The sequence below is a fragment of the Orussus abietinus genome, unplaced genomic scaffold (genome assembly GCF_000612105.2).
Source record: "Orussus abietinus isolate OABI.00-Male unplaced genomic scaffold, Oabi_2.0 scaffold29, whole genome shotgun sequence".
NCBI lineage: Eukaryota > Metazoa > Arthropoda > Insecta > Hymenoptera > Orussidae > Orussus > Orussus abietinus.
The window spans coordinates 219139-245036 of NW_019395567.1; the positions used below are offsets into that span (position 1 = coordinate 219139).

Below are 25898 nucleotides of genomic sequence, written 5' to 3' on the forward strand. Positions count from 1 at the left end.
CGTCCGGAAGGCGCAGTTTCGTTTTTCATAACTGGCTGAAGAATATAAATATTTAAAAATGAGCAATGCACTTTCATCGGGTTATTTACTTTTTCACCGTTTAACTTTGCTTTCGTATTTTTCAAATAAATTATTTAACCGGGGAGTCGAATCGTTTGACGGTCGAAATTTGTATTCTGGTAAAATCGTTCATTTTTACTTCATGTCGGAGGTACGAGATTTTTCAACGTCGAGTTTTTTTTAAACAGAAAAGTGGCTTTTTAACTGGGTTGAAAAATTTGGAAAAACGAGATGCCTACCCGGGGGCGAATTTTGGCAGGGAAAATCGTCAAGTCGCGGGACTTGCTTCGAGAGGAAGCTTTTAAGGGAGGTTTTGCATCCCTCGCAGCATCCCTCAGGGCTATGGGAAAGATTCTTCTCCGGGACTTTCAGCACTAAGTTATCTCGTCTGGCGAGTTCTCTCGAATTAAGTGCGATAAGTGCCCGAAGGTACGAGAGGTCTTGCCTCATCCTCGACGTCTTTATCGCGCCTCAAAGTTACGGCCATCCCTTGAAATCGTTTCATAAAACACGGTTTTTCTTTATCAGATTACGGAAGTAAACTCCCAGGATTTACTCATTCACGCGTAAGAAAATCCTGAGATTTATTTATCTCGGCTCGTTTAAGGTGAAGTGAAACACGTCGAGGAACTTGATCAACGTCGACAAAGAAGATTTTTCTAAATGCCTATGTTGCCGTCGTTCGTTTTTATATTGACAGCTAGGTCGAATTATATTGTGTATTGTACCAAATGGCATATTCCACCTGTCGTTTTCGTACAATAATTATAAAGAAATCGAAGTAAAACTCCAGAAATCCTCTGGATTCGTGCTTTCTGGGGCCCTAATTGACTGCGGAGGGACCCCCTGCGCCATCTGTGATTTCCAGGTCAATTCAATTTTCACTCCGAGACCTCGTATTACCATCGTTTTAGCAAAGAAGCGCATACAACACATTTTTTGCCTTTATCCCGTTCAAATGCGAGTTTATCGACTACCAGAGTGTTCTAAATTGTCGTAAAATTGTCCTGACCCTTTCGATTCACATATCAGAGCCTTTGATAATTGTATATTGATCGAAATATGAGAGCTCGACGCCATTTTGGTTCTGGTCTGGAATGAGTTAAAAAATTTTTTGGAAAAATCCAAATTTTCAATGTGTCAGGACAATTCTTAGATGATCAGGAGTGATGTGTCAAAGTTTCGGACAGTTTGGTGTAATACCCTTAAAAAAAAGTGTTGTATTCGAATCGACTGATTTGAAGGATGTTTCACTTCACCTTAACCAGTACATACCGCTTCGATTTTTCATTACATTTTTAGGCAATTCTTTTCTGGAGGCTATTTAATTTTTCTATTCCCTTTTTTAATTACCCATTCAACGAAATTTATGAAAGCTCGACGCCATTTTGGTTTTGGTCTGGAATGAGTTAAAAAATTTTTTGGAAAAATCCAAATTTTCAATGTGTCAGGACAATTCTTAGATGATCAGGAGTGACGTGTCAAAGTTTCGGACAGTTTGGTGTAATACCCTTAAAAAAAAGTGTTGTATTCGAATCGACTGATTTGAAGGATGTTTCACTTCACCTTAACCAGTACATACCGCTTCGATTTTTCATTACATTTTTAGGCAATTCTTTTCTGGAGGCTATTTAATTTTTCTATTCCCTTTTTTAATTACCCATTCAATGAAATTTATGATCGGCGAGGTGATTCGGCGATATTGCAGAGGGCGCCGCGCGATCGCGAGATGTCGAGGGAAGAACTGATAACGCGCGATATCGGCTTGATATCCAATCGATAGCCCATCGACTCAGGACGTCGGATCGTATTCTTTTCTCTCATTTTTAATCTAGAACGACGTGGCGTCCTCTTGTCACTAATCTACACGTGTCTCGAAATCCCCGCCGGGAATCCCACAAGCTAAAATGTCGCCTTAATAATTAGAAAATTGGAAAATCGGTCTCCCTCTATCAATCGAGAATATCCTAATCTGAATATTCCATCGGGTATGATTAGTTCCCTCTAACTGGAATTTAAAATAAATCCTCGACTGTCAACGAGGAAATTATCAGGAGATAACGCAGCAGTCCCCGTGACGTTTTTATTAATGGGTAATCATTTTCTGACCGGCGGTAATTAATTCGAAATCCTAATCGAAGATTTTACCACCTCGAGATTTTCCTCCTCGACAGGAAGTCTCGATTAGAATCGATATATTTTTTTCCGGGACAAAATACAAGTGCGATGCACAGGAGACGTAACTTATCGCTTATTCATGAGATTCCGATAACTATATTTCACTCTTTTTTTATGTTCTTTGTTATATCCCTTTTGTAATCTCTAGTGTCGAATTGATCGAGATTTGACGAAGTGGAGAGCTTCTTATTTTCCTCGAGGGATCCGGGGATGATGCGTACACCGAGCGGTGATAACGCGCATGTGGATTTCCACCGCAGTGATAAGACGTATCGCGGCCCCCCGCGTACTATCAGCTATCAACGAATGTCGAAGACACTCAAAGGTTGCAGCTCGAGATTCTGAATGGCCCCGGAACAATTTCTAGTGCCCTCCATTTCCTGGCTTTCGATAAACTCCGGGAATTTTCCGTGAAAATAGTCCGCGGCTTATCGGCGACGTCGAACTCCCTCGAGAAGAGGATTTAATTTGTTAATTTCCTTTAACGACTTTTTAAATTATATCCTCAATTGTTAATCTCTCTGTTGAAATATTTCTCTCTTCATTTTTTTTTTCGTCAAATTTCGCGTATGAATTTTCCTCCTCTTTTTTTTTCAGTTTTTTCGCAATAAGGGGAAAAATTGCAAATTCTGGAAATATGAAGAAAAAAAAAAATGTTCGTCGATCTTGAAGGATATTTCTTATTTGTTGATATTTGATGTATTCCTTTTCCTCTTTTTTTTTTCTTTTTCTTGCAATTTTCGATGTAGGGGTTTGTCTATCCGCACTTTGACGAATCTCTTCACTTAAGGTGAAGTGAAACATCCTTCAAATCAGTCGATTCGAATACAACACTTTTTTTTAAGGGTATTAGACCAAACTGTCCGAAACTTTGACACATCACTCCTGATCATCTAAGAATTGTCCTGATACATTGAAAATTTGGATTTTTCAAAAAAATTGTTTAACTCATTCCAGACCAGAACCAAAATGGCGTCGAGCTCTGATATTTCGATCAATATACAATTATCGAAGGCTCTGATATGAGAATCGAAAGGGTCAGGACAATTTTACGACAATTTAGAACACTCTGGTAGTCGATAAACTCGCATTTTAACGGGATAAAGGCAAAAAAAGTGTTGTATGCGCTTCTTTGCTAAAACGATGGGAATACGAGGTCTCGGAGTGAAAATTTAATTGACCTGGAAATCACAGATGGCGCAGGGGGTCCCTCCGCAGTCAATTAGGGCCCCAGAAGGCACGAATCCAGAGGATTTCTGGAGTTTTACTTCGATTTCTTTATAATTATTGTACGAAAACGACAGGTGGAATATGCCATTTGGTACAATACACAATATAATTCGACCCAGCTGTCAATATAAAAACCAATGTCGGCAACGTAGGCATTTAGAAAAATTTTCTTTATCGACGTCGATCAAGTTCCTCGACGTGTTTCACTTCACCTTAAAGATTCCCTTTCCTCGCCGACCCCGAACTTGGGGTCGCGTCTCCCTCGGGAACGGGAAAAAGCGGAGGAATCCGGAGAAGCGCAAACGCACTTCAAACTTCGTAAGCGGACTTCGAAAGCTCGACAAGGCTCGGCTGTTTTCGAGATTTTGCGCCTCGCTTCGGAAAGCTCCAACCTCGCACAAAACGGCGTCGAATTAACCCCCGGAAGTGAACTTCAGAGGGAGAAAGCTGGATTTAATTTCCACTTAATTTATAATTCGCAAACAACTTCCTTCTACGAGACATAAAATGGCGATACTAAGGTGGGATATTAAATTCTGCGAGAAGATTTAATTAAGCCTTAGAAAATATCGATATAGGAAGTATATGACTTTAAAGCTATATAAGAAGGGTTAAGATATTTTTCTAAGTAATATTATAATTAATCCTTCAATTTTAATTAACCACTCCGGGTGTATTTTTGATTTATCTGGTAAGGGGGTGGGAAACGCTTCTGGTTATCTTCAGCGTCCATTTCGGGCGCGGATGTACGCAGTCAATGAATTCGATCGCTTCTTGTCAATTGGCCTCTCGAATCGCTCCGAAATATCTCCAGGGTAATCGATTATGACGTTATCGAAGCCGATCAGGGGCAGAGATGGCCTTTGGCGATTCCATTATCGCCTCGTTTCTCGTTCTTCGCGGTTTTTGCGGAAGTCAAGAGTCAGACGGCGATTCCAAGATGGCGGCCTCGAGTGGAGGCTCGATTTATTTTTTCATGCTCGTAGGATTAGATAATTGCCTTGTTTATGTGAGAATTAAACGAGCTATAACATAGATCCCCTCTATTGAACATTTATTCCCAATTCTATAACGCTTCCATTATTACATGAATGCCATAATTTTTTTTTCTAAAAATAAATCTAATGAGAGAAAAATAAGCCGCGGTAAAAATTATGAAAAAAATGCAGGGGTAGGCATTTTTAATCGCCATCTGGATTTCGAATTGATTGAATATCGGAGAATCGATAGGGGTGGATTTTTACCAATTTTTACCCCCAAGAACCTCGATTAAGGGTTTGGGTGCATTAAACGTCGAGGTCGCGTAACCGGATTTCCGATTGGCGAGGTCGAGGGTAGTTAGGCCAGGAAGGGGGTGGTTCTTGGTTCTTGTTTGGAGCCTACAGGAGTGGATATCGGAGTCTGGATCCTCGAACAAGATCCGAGACGAGGATCAGTCGTCTACTTAGCTTGGTAAGCCCCTGGCTTAGTAACACCGGTGGATCCATCCCCTTCTTGCCTCTTCCTCGGTGTCTTTCCACCCCCTTGTCGTCCGATCCACTTCGAAGTCTCGGAATTAATCTCTAAGGATGCGCTCTCCTCTTCCTTCGAGAAAATTAAAGAAATTGTAGAAATAAGCAGGGATGATCGACAGAAAATGAAGAAGCGTCCTCGGGTGATTTTTAACCCTTAACCGCAAATTCGGCAATTTTTTTCTAATGTCATTTCATGAATTTGCATTTTGCATTTCTCACTTCCACGTCTCGGGATTAATCTCTAAGGATGCGCTCTCCTCTTCCTTCGAGAAAATTAAAGAAATTGTAGAAATAAGCAGGGATGATCGACAGAAAATAAGGAATCGTCCTCGGATGATTTTTGACCCTTAACCGCAAATTCGGCAATTTTTTCCTAATTTCATTTCATAAATTTGCATTTTGCATTTCTCACTTCCACGTCTCGGGATTAATCTCTAAGGATGCGCTCTCCTCTTCCTTCGAGAAACAGAAATAACTGGGTTGATCGTAAATTATGTAGGATTTGATAGTTAAATAATTCCTTTTGCTTGGGTGAAGGTATGTCAACAAAATGGAGAGAGGAAGTAGCGTGGAAGCCGACTCCGAAGAGGCGTCGCGACGCCCTGAAGAGCCTGGAGATAGAACCAGGAACAAAGCTTAGAGCTTGATCCTAGTTCTTTCTCATTCTGTCCCTTTATCCGTATATTTCTATCCCTCTCTCTCTCGACCTCGAAGAGGGTGTCTTCAGGGACTGGAAGTTCGCCGGTTCTTCCTCCAGGTCGAGTCACGATTTCTGCCGATCCCTAGGGAATTTCTTCGCCTTCCTGGGTAGCTAGTATCTTTTCCTCCTCTTTCCGACCTCTTCAGGGCGCTCGGAAAATCTCACGCCCTAAAATTCGGTTCTTCAGGTTCGAAAAATAATAATAAAAAAAAAAAACAGGAGCAACCTGGGATTAATCGGCGTTTTGTTTAAAAATCCCTCAAAGCCCACTTTTGTTGGTTCTCCAAAATGGCGCCGGCATTTCTGGGCCGAATCGAATCCCTCGTCCGTTCTTCATGGTCGCGTTTCGAAATCGACGCATCCGGAAGAGTGGACGCGTTTCCGAAAGCCGTGAATTCACTGACACCGGGTATAAAACTGATGGGCTGCATCGATTTGTCCCGGCGTCAAAATTTTTCCCGATCGCGCCATAATGGAGCGCTCCAAATTGCGCGTTCGCTCGACCGGATGCCCGAAACCCAAATTGTCACCGTGGTTGCTCCCCGTTGGTCTGAACCGAATTCCCCGAAATGGCGGTTCAGGAATATCACGATAAAAAAAGGATCATATGGCCTTGAATGTTTGCAAACTATCAGTCCGAAGGGATCGGGGAAAATGAGGGACACTTTTTCGGGAAATTTCGCGGAGCTTTTCAGGCTCAATTGATATGGTCGAAGACTGAAAATGAAAGACATTCTTAGTTTCATGAAATTTCCTGAAGTTCATGTTTAATCGGGACGATTCGAGGCTGGTAATTAAGGATATTTTTTCAATGAAATTTCAGTTTCAGGCTGATAATAAAGAATATTTTTCCATAAATGAAATTTTGGCAATTTCCAATTGAAAATGAAGGATATTTTCGACATTCGTGTCTGAAAATTCGGATTTTTTAATTTTTCTTGAATTTCACGGGGTGAATCGGTACTAGGGTTTCGTTGTAGGTACTTTTGAGAATTCAGGACTTGGTTTCCAAGGAATCGTAATTATTAATTGAAAATGCTCATTTTTGACATTCGTGTCTGAAAATTCGGATTTTTTAATTTTTCTTGAATTTCACGGGGTGAATCGGTACAAGGGTTTCGTTGTAGGTACTTTTGAGAATTCAGGACTTGGTTCCCAAGGTATCGTAATTATTTATTAAAAATGCTCATTTTTGACATTCGTGTCTGAAAATTCGGATTTTTGAATTTTTCTCGAATTTCACGGGGTGAATCGGTACCAGGGTTTCGTTGTAGGTACTTTTGAGAATTCAGGACTTGGTTCCCCGGAATTGAGGGTATTTAAGCAAGGGGGAATCCCGGAGGCAAAGCGCATCAGGGACGCGTGGGTCCTCCCGAAGAGGTGCAGCGCCGGTCAGTAGACCGCAAGGATTATTCGGACGGAGAACAAGTTAGGACGGCGAGGGAAGTTAGTTTACAGCGTAATGGAGTTTCGGGCTTGGGAAAAGTGTCGGACCCCCCGCAGCCCCGATCCCCCCGAGGAAACCTTCGAAAATTGCCTTCGGTTACCACCCCGGCGTCGATTCTTGCACCGAGGATCGCGAAGACAACCTCGAAGATCATTAAGAGTACGCAAAAGTTTGATCTCGTGTTAAAACATTTGCTGCTAATCCCGATAATTTATTTTGTTAATTCAAGGAATTAAGAAAATATTCCCTAGGCTCGATGGATCATTTTTTCCTCGTTCTGGTCAAACGACTTCATTGTTGTCCGCAAGATAATTTAATTGCAATTTAATTCCAATTTAATTCCAATTGAAATATAGACTTCAGGGTGCTCTTCGAGGAGGAAAACGGGAATCCTCTGGACATGTTCGATGACCCCAATCGCTCGGTGAAATTTCTTTTTTTTTTTCTTTCCCGATTACACGGGGCGCTCTTCAGCCTCGAAGGACACCCCTTTGATCTTGAGGAGAACTCGTTCACCGATCATTTTTGAGACCTAACGAAGTCTTGTTCGGGAGCTTTCAGCCGCCCTCGAAGGGCGTCGAAAGCCGAGTAATCGAGCTTTCCACCCCTCTTCAGAGTTTCCACCCCTCTTCAGGGTGGAAAGCTCGATTCTGGAGGCCCTAGGGACGAAGGCGTCTCCTCTTTCAATAATACGAACTTGATACGTTATTTGCACCCCACAAAGAGCTTAATTCCACCCTCGAGGAGGGGAATGCCACCTAAATCCGTTACCCTTCTCTCCCTCTTTCATTTTTATTTCGGTAAATTTTTTAATTAAAAAATCTCCCCCCCCCCGATTTTCATGATTTTCTCCTACAATATTCATACTATATAGGGTTTATCTGCCTGGATTTTTATATTTACAAAATTTGTCCCCTTGATTGTCAGGACTTTATGCGACACGATGTTTATTGTTGCTTGGCATTGTTTTTGTTGTTGCAGCGTTGTTAACTGAGAATGCAAGATGACGCGGCGAATCTATCAGTGGTCCTCGAGCCCACAAGAGGCTCCTCAAAGTATACAAATGGAAGCCCCAAAGTCAAACTCACACCACCAGGGAAAAATCCTCTCGAGGTGTAAGTACCCTTTTCACTGACGTTTTTACTTTATAGTAAGAAAAAATCGATTTTCCGATTTTTTCTAATTTTTTTCGATTTTTTTCCCGATTTTTTTCGCGCAACTTCTCGGCGACTGATCCTCGTAGATAATGTATCGATAGATCAGTGGATCGATAAGTTTGATTAATGATTTTTCCTAGTCATCTATTTGGGCTCAGCCGATGATAACAAATTGCATTTATTGTCCTCGGGGTAACCGGTGCAACATTTATTTCGGTTTCGCCCTAGTTTGCACAATTTTGACGTAACTCGATCGTAAATATTACTTTGCAATTAACTTTCGTTCCGCAGGATTTTTCTTCGGGAAATGTTGCGAAGCGATAAGGGATTGGGAATAAATTTCTGTTGGCCGTAAATAATTCAATTCATTTGTTTTTTAGTTATTTTTATGCGGGATTATCCACGCCATGGATTTATATTGTTAAACTATAGGAAGGACGCTGGAAATTTTATTAAACGTTTCCCGTACTTGTCGGTAATTAACGGAGGCTTTGCATTTCCGGTTATGTTAAACAGCGGTCAATTAAAATTTAATTGAAAACAAAATCCTCGTGTTACTTCACGAGCGGCTGCAATAAAGCGAGATAAAAAGCAACCCTCCATCAGGGGTTGATGGAAACTCGAAATTTCCTGGATTATTAAGAGAGTTGCACTTACCCTTCCCCACGATGAACAATTAGTTATTTTTTTTTTACTAAATATTTAATTTTTATCCATTTCCCTTTTCCGTCTGCATATTGGAGTAGATGGAAGCGCTTGAAAGTTTCCATAGGAAACCCTAAAAAAATCCCCTAAAAATCCCTCCCTAATTTTCTGGGACCTTCAACCCCTTCTTCAATTTATAGTTCTGTGTAATGTATAATCTCAACTTTACAGTGAGATATTTATTTGAAATTATTTTGTTTTTTTCCGAATCTTTATATAAGTCTCGGGGAAAATGGGGGTAAAGGGGTCGTAATAGGAGGGGTGGAAATTCCCCTATTTGTCAGACTGTCTTCCTGGTGGAATCTGGGGTATAAAGCTCGAATCTTCCCGTACTTGGCTTTGTTCTAGGAAACGAATTACGGGGACAAACTGCGACGCACCCCTTTCGGGGGATGTTCGAAGGGTGTACGGTTTGCTGATCGTAGATTCGTCGGGGAAGTTTGGAACAGCAATTACGTCGCTAATGGAGCTCCTTCGGGAACCTTAGTCGACATCCGAAGGGGATGTTCCGTCGACGGGGAACGAATTTCGGGGGGGATGAATACGCGGTCCATTTCTTAGGGATGCTGAGGATCCTTCCCCGGCGTCCTGAGGGGTATCTAAAAGGTCCTTCTTCTCCTGGTATCCTTCGTATCGGGTCCTGATCGCCGGGGCGACGATTTACGAACCATTAGGGGGTGAGAAATTCATCGGAAAAGTTCCCGAGGGATGTTTTCCCCCTTTTTTCGGGATGTTTGCTCTTTCCGGATTTTTCGGGGGCCGGGAAATTAATTTATATAATGAATTATTAGGTCTGAGGGGTTTATCTAATTTATCTTTATTTAATCAATTATGCAGTCTGGTGGATCGAATTTCATCCCCCGAAATTATTTCTCACCCTCTTTGGCGGCTTTCAAATTCATTTATTTTCTATATATTTAACGAATATCGTACATTTGAAATATTTGTATAATGTTACCTCCACGTGTTTTCATAATATTCTTCTAACAGATATACAAAACATTTCCTTTAATTTTAATATAAGTATTTTTTCAATATTATCTGCCGAATACATTATACATGTTTTAAAAATATGTAAAATCAAAATCACACATTTTGCTCCCATAATGAAATAGCGGAAAAAAAAATATTACAAAAATTTGTCGTATTTTTTAATACCAAATGAAGTGTCACGGTAATAATTGTGAAGTAAGAAATGTATTTTTATCATGTTAATAAATGAAAATATATAATTTCTATATATGTTTCTGAATTATTAAAACTAAATATGTCATTGAGATTATCAATAAATAGAATGGCAAAGATTACAAACAAATATTTATAAATTATTCTGTGCTACTAGGGTTTTAACCGAAATGCAACGCCTCTAATTATCGGTGTTAATATTATTCTTTGTAATGAGAGTCGACTAAATGATGACATTACCGGAGTCGCTATGCTGGTTTTATTTAAAAATATTGTAATGTACCAAGTACAATGAGGGGGTAAAATGAAGTAAGTACAGAAGTGTTAGTACGGCATGTTGTATTTCGTTTGCAGACACACTGCGAGACACGGAGAAGGATAAACAAGAGACTGAGTACATGATCGAAGAAAATGGTGAACCCATGTACGAATACGTTTATTACAGTGATTTTGCAAGGAGTTGCAATATATAAAAAAACAAATGCCGAAGGAGCTATCAGAATTTTCCTACAAAAAAAAAAAAAGACCAAGGAATATCGAATCAAGGACGAGATGACTAAAGCTCACATGGGACCGATTTCTAGGGGTTTATTTATTTACACGAGAGAGTACTTTCAATATCGAAAATTTAAACAATTCTACGTTTAATTTCTAACTTATTAAATTTACCCATCGCTGGAAGTACTCTCTCGAATTTTTATGGTTTTTTAAAACTTGAGGTTTAGTATCTCCTGATCTGGTGCAAATGTATAGTGTGTTAAGCTCGTTGAACTAATTGTTAATGAAAATTTCCTTTAATTCTGTCCTCAGTGAATTCGTGCCGCCTCAGACTAAGGAGGAGGAAAAACCACCCCCACAGACACCACAATTACCGCCGGTGCCTTATTACAAGCTCGTAAGTTAATTAACTTACTAAATATTGCTCTAAGTAGTAGAAGAGGCGAATATTGTATTTTGGGAATTTAATGTGGATTTTATTTTAGTTCCGATTCGCGACTTTCGGGGAGCTGATGCTGGTCATGGGAGGCCTGATAATGGGTTCCTTAACAGGCCTTTGTATTCCAATTTCCACCATACAGTATGGTGAATTCACCACCTTGCTGGTCGACCGAAATTTGGAAAACGAGACGAGCACTCCGACTCTCATCATGGAGTGGTTTGGAGGAGGCAAAGTCTTGTGAGTAAATAAATTTCATTGACAATAAACAAACACCCTTACGATACAATTTTTCCCTCCGCCGTTAAAAATAAAAATTTCCCTGGACCAAGGATATCTCTTCGGTTCTTTCGATATTCGAAATTTCAATGACAATAAACAAACACCCTTACGATACAATTTTTCCCTCCACCGTTAAAAAAAAAAATTTCCCTGGACCAAGGGTATCTCTTCGGTTCTTTCGACATTCGAAATTTCATTGACAATAAACAAACACCCTTACGATACAATTTTTCCCTCCGCCGTTAAAAAAAAAAAATTTCCCTGGACCAAGGATATCTTTTCGGTTCTTCCGATATTCGAAATTTCATTGACAATAAACAAACACCCTTACGATACAATTTTTCTCTCCATCGTTAAAAAAAAAAATTTTCCTGGACCAAGGATATCTCTTCGGTTCTTTCGATATTCGAAATTTCATTGACAATAAACAAACACCCCTACGATACAATTTTTCCCTCCGCCGTTAAAAAAAAAAAATTTCCCTGGACCAAGGATATCTCTTAGGGTCGCGATTCGCATTTTCTGCAGAAATGAATAAACGCTATTATTAAAAATACGATATATAAGGAATTTTTCACAAATTAGGGTAAGTTGAGAAATTCTTTGGGAGATGCGTTAAACGCGTTCCGGGGGTTAATCGTAATGAATAATTTTGATCACCGAGAATTTCGATTCCATTTGTCGCGAGGAGGGGGCGAAAAAGAGTGTTCTTAAAAAATTCCTCTCCACTTTCGGTCCATTAGAAGGTAGGAATATTATCGGGAGTACAGCTCTTGGCCGGCCAGTTTAAATTTATGCCTTCCATTCCATTGTGGGAGCTTTTCAGGAGTCGCTTTCATCAGGAGCTTTTCAGCAATGTCCTTTCAGCTGTCGTTCCCAGAGAATCAATGCCCGAGGAGGAAAGTACATTTACATGCACAAAAGGCTCCTTTTTATTTACCCGGGCAGTACGTATTATCGTGGAAAATTGCGAGATGTCTTGCGAGGGAAAACTGCCATTGTCAGGGGGATTTCCCGAATCTTGGGGATTTAATTCCTAATTCCGAGATTCGCGAGCTAACGCTCGAGTTCTCTCTCCTCTTCAAGGCCGGAATAACTCGAGACATTTCTGGGCCGGCTTTTTTGTCCTTTCCTTTCGACGGCCCTCGAGAATAAGTGCTCTTCGTGATCGAACGATTCGACTGCTCCCATTTTCCAAGGAAATTATGATCCGGCTGCGGTTCTGCACGGGGATGCTTCGCGATAAATCTGTGGATTTCTTAAAAATATGTTAACCGAAAGAAACAGACCGAAGGACTTTTAAATGTCTCGCTAAACACTTTAACATTTAAACAATCTGCGTAAATAAACGTGAACATTTTTTAATTTGTTGGAACATTTTGGCTCATTCTGATTTTTGTAGCATTGCTTTTCTTTAGTTCCTAATTTTATGGAATTTTTTGCGAGGTGGAGTGTAATGGTATTGTTATGGGAAGGGGTGAAGATGAAGCGTTTTGTTGGTCTCTTCAGGGGTACCAATAATACAAATGGACCTGATTTTTAAAATTCAATTTTTCTAAAATTCTTAATTTTATTCTATTTTTTGCGAGGTGGAGTGGTATGGTATTGTTATGGGAAGGGGTGAAGATGAAGCGTTTTGTTGGTCTCTTCAGGGGTACCAATAATATCAATGAACCTGATTTTTAAAATTCAGTTTTTGTTTAAAATTCTTAATTTTATTCTGTTTTTTGCGAGGTGAAGTGGAATGGTATTGTTATGGGAAGGGATTAAGATGAAGCGTTTTGTTGGTCTCTTCAGGGGTCCCAATAATATCAATGAACCTGATTTTTAAAATTCAGTTTTTGTTTAAAATTCTTAATTTTATTCTGTTTTTTTGCGAGGTTAAGTGGAATGGTATTGTGAGGGGAAGGGGTGAGATGAAGCGTTTTGTTGGTCTCTTCAGGGGTACCAATAATACCAATGCATCTGATTTTTAAAATTCAATTTTTCTAAAATTCTTAATTTTATTCTATTTTCTGCGAGGAGGAGTGTAATGGTATTGTTATGGGAAGGGGTGAAGATGAATCGTTTTGTTGGTCTCTTCAGGGGTCCCAACAGCACCTACGAGGAGCGCATGGACGCCCTTTACGACGACTCGGTCGCCTTCGGAGTATCCTGCGCCGCCCTTTCCACCCTGCAGTTCTTCTTCGCCATCTTCACGGTGGACCTCCTTAATATCGCGGCCTTCAGGCAGATCGCCAGGGTGCGGAGGATGTTCCTCCAGGCGGTGCTCAGACAGGACATGGCTTGGTACGACACGAACACCTCGACGAACTTTGCCAGCAGAATTACGGAGTGAGTAATTACTCTTCTTCCCCGTTCCTGATAAAATATATCATAAATGATATCTACTAAATAATAAAAAAGAACCCCTCGCGTACATGCATAGCATTACTCTACGAAGAGTATGGCAGGTTCCTCGCTTCAAATTCAACGTTTTACAAATCATGCGATTGTAATAATTTATAAAAGAAATTCAACTTGGAGTGCAAACCACTCGTAGATTTAAGCACAAGATGGCCGCCCCACCCTTGACTCTTTTTTTATTCGTTAATCGTTTAATTTATTAACCTACTTAGTACTTCGTTAAGCCTTCGTAAAATTTCATGTATCTGTAATTGTTTTCTTCGGAGTTTTTACTTTCTAGGAAATTAATGAGTTTTTTTTTTTCGAGTGTTCCAAAAATATCATCCGTACATTTAATGCGTGCAGAGAATTTTTCTCCTCTTGTCACCTCTTCTGCATCTTGTTCATCAAGAACCAGGGGGGTGGGACCGAGTCGCACCCTTCTGAGTCGAGATTGGGGTGCGTCGAAGCGTTTCAGAGTGAAGTAAGCTCGCGGGTCGCGGTGGGTGGTGGGTGGTGGGTGGCGCAACAGGTGGATGGCGGGACGTGGTTCTGCAGAACCGAGATCTGATCCAGCATCTCCGCATCTCAGCATCTCTGCATCCAAGCATCTCAGCACTTCAGCACCCCAGCATCTGAAACGACTTCCCCCCTGAAGAATAGTCCTTCACGAAGCACCAGAAAGGATCCATCCTCTTCGATTTTCCGACATCCTGAATCCTTGCTTCTACAAATAGGATATAATATACATTAGCTAGATCATGAGACATTGTATACAATTTATAAAAAATATTTCGGCGACTCATCTAAAATCTGGGAACTGGCAGATCACCTCCATCTTGTTCTCTCACACTGAAATGAACAAGTTTCGCGTGTATTAGCGCGATAATTATTTAAAACAAGTGAAAGTGACGTTAGTAGCAGTAAATGAGAAAATGGCCTGAAATTATTGCACGTCTTCGTTGTTCCTCTTCTTCCTCTGGATACGATGCTGGATACATTGTTGGATGAAAAGTTTAAGGGCGCGCCATGTTTCTTAATGCCTGGGAGGAAAGTGCAGAAAGCGAGATAGTTTCCTCGGGCTCGTAAATCAAGTTTGACTTCGTTATTCCACCTCGCCGGAAATGATCTCGCAGGAGCCGACTTGGTCGGGAAACTTTTTATCCGCTGTTTGGTCTGCAGTCGCGGTAGTGAGTTAATTTACATAGCAACAACGGAGCCGTTGACGAGGTGGTTTCCGGGACGAGCAATTAGCCCCTTTCCTCCACCCTGAAAACATATACTCCATATATACGTACACCTGTATTACATTACATATATTCGCAAACAAATTCATTTTGCAGAGAATTACCATTAGAAATAATTGCACGCCCGATTTGACCTGCTGGAGGTTGGCAAAAAATGATCATCAACGCCAAGGATGCATCACTAATTAATTCTTGAACCTTCCCAACATTTCTTGCAAACCTCTGAATGAATTTACAACTTTATAACATTATGTTATAATTTTGTAAAATCCCGGGGGGGAAATTACAAATTTTTTTATTCCAAAGTAGGTTGAAATTCTATTCGGTTATTATTACCATTGTCATTCCCTTTTCCAGGGACCTGGACAAGATGAAGGACGGCATCGGCGAGAAGCTGGGCATCTTCACGTACCTTCTGGTCTCCTTCGTGTCCTCCATAATCATCTCCTTCGTTTACGGATGGAAACTGACCTTGGTGGTCCTGAGTTGTGCACCCATCATCGTAATCGCCACTGCAATTGTCGCAAAGGTGCAGAGCTCCTTGACGGCTTTGGAATTGGCGGCCTATGGCCAGGCTGGAACAGTTGCCGAAGAGGTTCTAGGTGCCATAAGGACAGTCGTGGCCTTTGGTGGAGAGAAGAAGGAAGTAGACAGATATGCCGAGAAGCTGGTACCAGCTGAGACCACGGGAATCAAACGAGGGATGTGGTCTGGTGTTGGTGGAGGCGTCATGTGGTTCATCATCTACCTCAGCTACGCCCTGGCCTTCTGGTACATAGTTGAAGAAATTCCTAAAATCCATACTTTTAGTACATAAGGTTGCAGTAAAATTATAAACTTCATGTCCTAACAGTGAATTGGCATACATTTATTATAACATTTTTTTCCCCTTTATCTGAAAGAAGGAAATGCAGTCAATTAAGGTGAAGTGAAACATAACAACAAATACAACACTTCTTTTTAAGGGTATTAGACCAAACTGTCCGAAACTTTGACACATCCCTCCTGATCATCTAAGAATTGTCCTGACACATTGAAAATTTGGATTTTTCAAAAAAAATTTTTTAACTCATTCCAGACCAGAACCAAAATGGCGTCGAGCTCTCATATTTCGATCAATATACAATTATCGAAGGCTCTGATATGAGAATCGAAAGGGTCAGGACAATTTTACGAGAATTTAGAACACTCTGGTAATCGATAAACTCGCATTTGAACGGGATAAAGGCAAAAAAAGTGTTGTATGCGCTTCTTTGCTAAAACGATGGTAATACGAGGTCTCGGAGTGAAAATTTAATTGACGTGGAAATCACAGATGGCGCAGGGGGTCCCTCCGCAGTCAATTAGGGCCCCAGAAGGCACGAATCCAGAGGATTTCTGGAGTTTTACTTCGATTTCTTTATAATTATTGTACGAAAACGACAGGTGGAATATGCCATTTGGTACAATACACAATATAATTGGACCCAGCTGTCAATATAAAAACGAACATCGGCAACGTAGGCATTTAGAAAAATATTCTTTATCGACGTTGATCAAGTTCCTCGACGTGCTTCACTTCACCTTAAGCGGTTTTGTTCAATGGAGGAATTTTTTTCTTTCTCTCTTCTGCGGGGTTGTTTAATGAGATATTTTTTATGTGTCTTCTTCAAGGTACGGCGTCCAGCTGATCCTGGATGATCGGCCCAAGGAGATTAAGGAGTACACCCCGGCAGTCCTGGTTATAGTCTTCTTCGGAGTTCTTGCTGGGGCCCAAAATATGGGACTTACTTCTCCTCATATGGAAGCTTTCGCCGTTGCTAGAGGTTCTGCAGCCGCCATTTTCCAAGTACTTGACCGAGTACCTACAATTGATAGTCTCAGCAAGGAGGGCATGAAGTTAGAGAAGGTCAACGGGGAGATTGAGTTTAAGGACGTTCACTTCAAGTACCCTGCCAGGAAGGACGTCAAGGTCCTGCAGGGGCTTAACCTTAAGATCAAACATGGCGAAACCGTGGCCTTGGTCGGAGGATCAGGATGTGGAAAGTCCACCTGTCTTCAGCTCATCCAGCGACTCTACGACCCTCTTCAGGGACAGGTGAGGCACGTCTTCGTACATTAGATCACCTGGCATCCTTGAATAAAACTCGGGAAAATTGTTCGCCATACATTTTAATGAAATTAATTATTAGGGTTATTATTCTGGATGGTCGAATAAATAGTAACTGCTTAAAGGCCCATGGAGTTCAAGTGCAGCCGCCATATTGTCCACCTGAAAGAAATATATATCAATATAAAAGAAATGTAATAAAAATCTAGATTTATGAATTTACCTGCAGACAGTGAAATTTTGAAGAATCTTCGCCGTCGGAAAGAAATTATCCTTGGAAGGAAATAATGCTCGATATTAAATTAACGAAATTAAAAGAGGCACTTACAGTTTAAGGGCATCCGCCATATTGTCCACCTAAAAGATATATACTCGAATGATTTTACATTTTCAAATTTAATTCCTTTATTAATTGATCAAAATGAAGAGTCTTGGTTTCTATGTCCCAGGTTCTGCTCGACGGCGTCGACATCGCCAAGCTGAACGTGTCCTGGTTTCGCTCGTACATCGGTTTGGTCGGCCAGGAACCAGTCCTCTTTGACACGACAATCCGCGAGAATATCCGCTACGGAAATGAGAACGTTACCGAGGAAGAGATGATCAAAGCAGCGAAGGAAGCAAACGCCCACGACTTCATCAGCAAGCTGCCGGAAGTGAGTATCGAGCGGCGTGGTTTCGGACGGAGTCCATATCCCTTGATCTCGAATCAAACAATTTGTGGTGTGTCGGTGTAATTATGGCTAATCGAGTTAGCCGCTAATTCACAACGGGGGAGATTTACGTTATGTGTAAATTTTCCCGGGTAATTGGAAAACAAACTTGGCGGGGCTTAATTGCCGAGGATTCCATCCTCGCGTCTCATCGAGTTTGAATTTCCCGCGCGACGCAGCGCCCTGCAGCGGCGCCGCCGCGAAACATTGGACCGCGACTCCGGTCTTCGCGGCTGCTCGAAGGGATTCCGAATTTCTCCGAAACTGCTCCCCGAGGCTTTGGCGAATTCTAACCTCACTCCGCTGGGGGTATAATTACTTTCCGAGTTTGCATACCGAGCACGCCTGAAAGTCGAAACGCGCGAAACGGTAAACCGAAATGGCGACCTCTGACTTCGGGGGGATGAAGAGATTGCATAAAATTCCTCGAGGATAAATTTATATTCACATTTTCGTACTCCGTATTGCGTGTCTGGAATGTTTAGAAATTATATAGGGATAAAGTTAGGTTAGGTTTTAAGTTAGAAGGAATCATCGCTCAGAGATGAAACGTTCATCTGAAACGAGGACAAAGTTAGGTTAGGCTTTCATTAACTGTTCATTGTCGCTGCATTACGTATTTGCACATCCGGTTGTTGTCTCTAAACAGCCAATTGTCGTGTGTTTATTTGTCTGCCGACAGATTAATGGAATGTTTGATCGTCCGATCCAACGCATACGTGTAATCAGTGCTCGATCGAGCGTCTTATCAGCCAATCGGTCGAATAAGGACATAACGTAATGTGGAATTTCGTGTGATCGCGCTTCCTGTTGACGCTGCCTCCGTAAATCCTCGTTTTATTTAGAAATGTCGATGTCATATATCAGTACTTGGCGCGGAACTCTACTGGTGGTAAAAAAAAATCGAGAAATATTAGGCAACTCAAAGTTGTCAAGAAACTCATCAGAGTTTCGCGCCAAATAATAAAATGAAAATTGTTTGGTTACCTGATATATTTGGTATTCCGTATTTTGACGTTATCAGAACACTCGGTAGAGTTTCGCGCCAAATACTGAAGTATAACATTTATAGTTTCGGACAGTTTGGTCTTCTACCCTTAAAAAAAAGTGTTGTATTCGAATCGACTGATTTGAAGGGGGTTTCACTTCACCTTAAAGCTCCATCGATGATACGGCATCTCGAAACAATGTATCGCTTCGTTCCAGGGATACGACAGTCCAGTCGGGGAGAGAGGATCCCAGCTCTCGGGAGGACAGAAACAAAGGATCGCGATCGCTCGAGCTTTGGTGCGCAGACCAGCGATCTTGTTGCTCGACGAGGCGACATCAGCTCTCGATTTGCACAGCGAAGCCACGGTCCAGAGGGCGCTGGATGTCGCGGCTAAAGGCAGGACGACTGTCGTCGTTACCCACAGGCTCTCGACTATCACTAATGCGGACAGAATAGTCTTCATCAAGGACGGACAAGTCGCGGAGATGGGCACGCACGAGGAGCTCCTGGCGTTGGGGAAGCATTACCACGGATTGGTCGCTGCGGACTCGAATGCGGCTGCAAAAGGTGGATTGCGAGATTCCCGGATACCTCAACTTCCCTGGGAAACATCCCCCTTGACAATGATATTAATCGTTAACAATTAATTTCATGAAATTCCATATTAATACTGACATTAATTACTAATTATTCATTTAAGTCACTGATTGTGGATTTGTCAATGGTTTTAGTAATTTTCGAATTCTATGGCGTATAATCTCGTTGAAACGAAACATCCCCCTTGACAATGATATTAATCGTTAACAATTAATTTCATGAAATTCCATATTAATACTGACATTAATTATTAATTATTCATTTAAGTCACTGATGGTGAATTTGTGAATGGTTTTAGTAATTTTCGAATTCTATGGCGTATAATCTCGTTGAAACGAAACATCCCCCTTGACAATGATATTAATTGTTAATTATTAATTTCATGAAATTCCATATTAATACTGATATTAATTACTAATTATTCATTTAAGTCCCTGATGGTGGATTTGTCAATGGTTTTAGTGATTTTCGAATTCTATGGCGTATAATATCGTTGAAACGAAAAATTGAACGAAACATCCCCCTTGACAATGATATTAATTGTTAACAATTAATTTCATGAAATTCCATATTAATACTGACATTAATTACTAATTATTCATTTAAGTCCCTGATGGTGGATTTGTCAATGGTTTTAGTGATTTTCGAATTCTATGGCGTATAATATCGTTGAAACGAAAAATTGAACGAAACATCCCCCTTGACAATGATATTAATTGTTAACAATTAATTTCATGAAATTCCATATTAGTACTGACATTAATTACTAATTATTCATTTAAGTCACTGATTGTGGATTTGTCAATGGTTTTAGTAATTTTCCAATTCTATGGCGTATAATCTCGTTGAAACGAAAAATTGAACGAAACATCCCCCTTGACAATGATATTAATTGTTAACAATTAATATCATGAAATTCCATATTAATACTGATATTAATGACTAATTATTTATTTAAGTCACTGATTGTGGATTTGTCAATGGTTTTAGTAATTTTCCAATTCTATGGCGTATAATCTCGTTGAAACGAAAAATTGAAACTAGGGATTCTCGGTTGGAATTTTCCATCGGTTTGATGTTTCTCAAATGTCTGACGGCCGACAAATTCACCATTCCCAGGATATTTATTCATTGCGTCCTTATAGATATTATTAATTGTGATAATAGATGTTTAACGTTAATTGTTGGGTTCCAGCCAAGGCGACCGCATCAGCAGCGAAAACTGTTACGGCCACCAAGCCGAAAGTCAAGCCACCCTTGAAGAAGCAATTCTCCACCTTGTCCATGCACTCCCATCGGCTTTCTCTGGCTGGAGGTTCGGAGGCCTCCGAAGAAGCTCTCGAGGAACATGAAAAGCCCTACGACGCGCCCATGATGAGGATATTCGGCCTGAACAAGCCGGAATGGATCTTCAACCTCATCGGTAAATCGGACGCCGAAGAACTCCCACACCTTCTCCTGAGCGTGATCTTGAAGATGCTTCCAGCTCATCCATAATTCCCCAAAGATCCTATACCTCCTATTCCCTCCCCACCCTGAAGAAATCCCCCTCTTCAGGTGCAACGATCATAAATTTAATTCCTCTTAACCCCATACCACATAATTGACCTCCTAACTCGTCCATACACATCCTAACATTGCTGAAGAACACCTTGAAAGGAGTCCTGTCCGCCAGAAACTGAAAAACCTGCACTCTTCCGGGTGCTCTTCAGCATTCGCGACTCCACTAGCCCCACACCTGGAGATTCGTTCTGAATTTCCGGTTTATATCTTCCTGGTACCTCTTCGGGCGGAAAACTAACGCGTTATTCCTCCTCTCCAGGGTGTCTTGCAGCAGCCGTGGTGGGTGCATCCTTCCCGGCCTTCGCGGTGCTCTTCGGGGAGGTTTACTACGTGCTGGGTATCCAGGACGCGGACGAGGTGCGAGCCGAGACGGTGAATTTCTCGGTGCTCTTCATCATCGTGGGAGTGGTGACGGGGCTGGGCACTTTCCTGCAGATGTACATGTTCGGGCTGGCAGGTGTGCGGATGACCACGAGGCTCAGGAGCACGACGTTCGCGGCGATGCTGAAGCAAGAGATGGGCTGGTACGACGACGACCAGAACAGCGTGGGAGCTCTCTGTGCGAGACTGTCTTCGGATGCTGCAGCGGTCCAGGGAGCAACCGGCAGCAGGATAGGCGCCATTCTTCAAGCTCTCTCTACCTTGGTGCTGGGGATCGGTCTGTCCATGTACTACACCTGGAAGATGACGCTGGTCTCCGTCGTGTCCATCCCCTTGGTGCTGGGTGCCGTCTTCTTCGAGGCAAGGATCATGAGTGGGCAGGGTCTTCAGGAGAAGAAGAAGATGGAGGGCGCGACCAGGATCGCCATCGAGGCCATCGGCAACATCAGGACCGTGGCTAGCCTGGGGAAAGAGGAAGCCTTCCTGAATAGGTATTGCGTGGAGCTGGGGTACGTCGCCAGGGCCACCAGGATCAGGAACAGGCTCAGGGGACTCGTCTTCTCCTGCGGACAGACCACTCCGTACTTCGGGTACGCACTTAGTCTCTACTACGGCGGGTACCTGGTCGCCAGGGAGGGCCTCAGCTACCAGAACGTCATCAAGGTGTCCGAAGCTCTCATCTTCGGGTCCTGGATGCTGGGACAGGCGCTCGCGTTCGCCCCCAACTTCAACACTGCCAAGATCTCGGCTGGGAGGATCTTCAGGTTACTCGACAGGGTCCCAGAGATCATGACTCCTCCCGAGCTGGAGGGCAAGGATTTGGACTGGGTGAGTGGGCTTCATCTATCCGTCCTGCCGTTCTGTGTGGTCCAGGAAGCACCGAAGCTGCTTTCTTTTCAATATCTGTGGGCTTGTCGGACTAATCACCATGGATGAAAACGGTGACTAAATATGGAGGCTTTTTATTCAACTTGCAGAAGGCGGACGGGCTGATCCAGTTCTCGAAGACGGAGTTCCATTATCCGACTCGCCCCGAGATGCAGATTCTGCGAGGCTTAAATTTGATAGTCAAGCCAGGTCAGATGGTGGCCTTGGTAGGTCAAAGTGGATGTGGTAAATCGACCTGTATCCAGCTTCTGCAGAGGCTGTACGACCCATTGTCTGGGACCATCACCATGGACCGGCGGGACATCTCTTCGGTGTCTTTGTCTGCCTTGAGGGCGCAATTGGGGGTCGTAGGTCAAGAACCGGTGCTCTTCGACCGCACCATCGCCGAGAACATTGCATACGGAGATAATTCACGCACGGTTCGCATGGATGAGATCATAGAAGCGGCCAAGAAGTCCAACATCCACAGCTTCGTCAGCTCTCTGCCCCTGGTGAGTCTTCGGATTCATTTTGGAGCCCACTTTGTTAGTAATGTCTTGGTCTTACCTATATGATTTATCATCTCCATCTTGGCCTTACATTTTTCACCTCAACTGTCCCTACCCGATGAGTTAATGAAAGGTCAAGATCAAGATCGGGATGAACCTCTTCGTCTAGAATTCCATCCGGCTTCTTCGGTTCTCCAAGATTTACGACCCTGCCTTGTCTTTAATCCTGCGGGTTATCATTCACAAGGGACAAAGTGCCTCTTCAGGGTCTCGAGGAGCTTTCCACTCGGGATGCGTTCATCAGGATAAACGCCCGCCTTGGATTTGACTTGCATGGGGAGGGGTCGATTAAGCCGATTTGACTTCTTCCGGGCGAGGGACCCTGAAGAGCCGGATTTAGTCCTGCGGGGTGGAGTTATCGGATTCTCTTTTATCAGCTCACCCTAATGGATAATCGAATGGATAACACGGGTTCCTCGCCTGGCACGAGGACCTGGGGCTAGGTTCTTCCTTCTTCGGGTTCGCTAAGGGTCTCTTCAAGGTCGGTCTCTGTCTCTTTTCAGGGGTACGACACCAGACTCGGTACCAAGGGAACTCAGCTCTCTGGGGGCCAAAAGCAACGCATCGCCATCGCGAGGGCCCTCGTCAGGAACCCAAGAATCCTCTTACTGGACGAGGCCACTTCAGCTTTGGACACGCAAAGCGAAAAGGTAAACCTGATCCCGTAGATGCTTTCTAAGACTCTATAAATTGGCAGCTTCGTCCAGCCACTTTGGCCGGACCTTGGAAATCTGGTACCACGGTTCTGCAATCGTATGCGTCGAAATACATTTCCCGATTTACCCTGAAGAGGATACACTTAATTGTAACCTGGAAGGTGGCAAACAGTGATCAACCTCCCCCTTGCAAAATGTGGAAAACCAAGACTGGAGTACATGGTAACACTAAGTAGCACCAGGTTGCGGAATAATTGCATGAAGATCCACCAGAGCATTATAAAACCCCGGCTGGGATGCTGAAGAAGGGCGTTTAACTCGGAGAAACGGGGCACAATATGGGCTGACGAGATAAATCTGTCCAGATTGCCGCATCAGTTCTCTGGACCCAGGAGCCAGGGGGCTCCTGCTGGTCTCTTTACAGTGAAATAAGAGCGACTCCGAGTTAAGCTTTTAAGGTTAAGCTGGCGTTCCTCCAACGGCTAGGTGGAACTTTTCAAGGATGCGTGGGTCAAGAGGCAGAGTCCGCTCGGGACAAAAGGCTGTTTTCAACGCGAGCGTTGCCCCATTGTGCGATATGCGCCACCAATTAAACGGCCCCGACCCTGGGGCGCGAACAACGCTCCGTGAGGATCTTGCTGGGAAACGAGGGACTTCCAAGGGATCCAGGAATCGAGCGGAGACTGCGCGCCGATGCCAGGAATCGAGAGCTAGATCTTCTTTTTCCTCGAATCTGGGTTAATGGATCTGAAATCGTCACCTTTTGCTCCTTTCTCAGATGTTGCAAGCCATTTTAGACTTGACAATGAACAAGATGTATCCAAGCAATCAATTTGAAATCGTCATTATTCTTCTGATTTCAAGATTATGCAAATCAAACCGCTCCTGTGAGGTGTAAAAAGATCCATCCGATCAGTTTATTGTCCGTTCACCCTAAGGGGATGAGTGGGAAACGAGGGACTCCCAAGGGATCCAGGAATCGAGCGGAGGCTGCGCGAAAAACCGGCCGCGCCGATGCCAGGAATCGAGTGCGAGATCTTCTTTTTCCTCGAATCTGGGCTAATGGATCTAAAATCGTCACCTTTTGCTCCTTCCTCAGATGTTGCAAGCCATTTTAGACCTGACAATGAACAAGATGATCTATCCAATAATTTTTAAATCGTCATTATTCTTCTAATTTCAAGATTATGCAAATCAAACCGCTCCTGTGAGGTATAAAAAGATCCACCCGATCAGTTTATTGTCCGTTCACCCTAAGATCATCTTTGCTATCCAGCTTCCAGATGACGTGGTCTAGGGCATCCAAGGCATCTTCGACCTGATCTCACCTGATCATCCTAAAACCGTCTTTTCTCTTCCCTGCTTCCAGGTGGTGCAAGCTGCCCTGGACAAAGCGATGGAGGGTCGCACCTGCATCACCATAGCCCATCGACTCGCCACGATCCAGAACGCGGACGTAATTTGCGTCCTGGAGAAGGGAACCGTGGCCGAGATGGGAACCCATGAAGACCTCATCGCCGCGGACGGACTCTACGCTCACCTGGTCGCTCTTCAGCAAGCCGCCATGGAGTAGACCTCATGGGGAGTCCTCGCAACCCCCTTGCCACCCCGCGTGAAACCGGAAGGCATCTTGCAGGAGAAGAGGCGACGAATCTGCACCGGAAGTCGGGCCAGGACACCAGAAGTTCCGGCTTCCGGCACGAAGAGCGATCGCTCGATCCTCGTCCAACCAGCCTGCGCGTATCCATGCTAGGTTACGTTATAAGCTACTTTAATATCGTACGTTAAATGTTTTATATAGACTAGTGCGGGACATGTGGACACCCGTGTGCACAGTGCGTACTTAGATTTACCCTGTAAACGCATGCGTTAGATTCTCTTCAGGAACTAGTGAGGACGGTAGCTCCGAGTCCTCCAGCGGATCCGGTGGAACCGGCAGAGTCGATGCTCCTTCGTTTTCCAAAATTCCACTTTTGTTCAAAAAATTCGGAAGCATTTCTTAAGGATACCTTCAGGGAATCATCGATCAGAATATTTCGTCCTTATCAAGGAATTATCCTGGATTAATAATATGTCATCGCGATCTGGGTGGAACCAGCAAAGTCGATGCTCCTTAGTTTTCCAAAATGTAATTCCGTTAAAACCCATTTTGCGTACATAAAATTCGTAATAATTCTCATTAAGGACCCTCAGGCTTCGGGGAATCATCGATCAGAATATTTCGTCCTTATCAAGGAATTATCCTTGATTAATAATATGTCATCGCGATCTGGGTGGAATCAGCAGAGTCGATGCTCCTTAGTTTTCCAAAATGTAATTTCGTTAAAACCCATTTTGCGTACATAAAATTCGTAATAATTCTCATTAAGGCCCCCAGGCTTCGGGGAATCATCGATCAGAATATTTCGTCCTCAAGGAATTATCCTTGATTAATAATATGTCATCGCG

The 25898-nt window shown here is 42.8% G+C and overlaps 1 protein-coding gene across 10 annotated transcripts in view; it reads left to right on the top strand.

Moving 5' to 3' along the window:
* Positions 1-25723, top strand: part of LOC105699776 (multidrug resistance protein homolog 49) — a 60704-nt gene extending 34981 nt beyond the window's left edge. For 8 of the 10 annotated variants that reach the window (XM_023433809.1, XM_012425070.2, XM_012425087.2 and 5 more), the window contains 14 exons: positions 8111-8244; positions 10531-10600; positions 10987-11071; positions 11160-11353; positions 13481-13729; positions 15385-15798; positions 16681-17104; positions 17566-17769; positions 19033-19384; positions 20610-20837; positions 21237-22186; positions 22336-22737; positions 23298-23444; positions 24820-25723. In XM_023433809.1, the coding sequence (XP_023289577.1) occupies positions 8133-8244; positions 10531-10600; positions 10987-11071; positions 11160-11353; positions 13481-13729; positions 15385-15798; positions 16681-17104; positions 17566-17769; positions 19033-19384; positions 20610-20837; positions 21237-22186; positions 22336-22737; positions 23298-23444; positions 24820-25023 (4035 nt within the window). In that variant the 5' untranslated portion in view covers positions 8111-8132 and the 3' untranslated portion in view covers positions 25024-25723. The remainder of the gene's footprint in view (positions 1-8110; positions 8245-10530; positions 10601-10986; positions 11072-11159; positions 11354-13480; positions 13730-15384; positions 15799-16680; positions 17105-17565; positions 17770-19032; positions 19385-20609; positions 20838-21236; positions 22187-22335; positions 22738-23297; positions 23445-24819) is intronic. The other 2 variants (XM_012425124.2, XM_012425131.2) reach the window with 1 other exon arrangement.
* Positions 25724-25898: the final 175 nt, after the last annotated feature.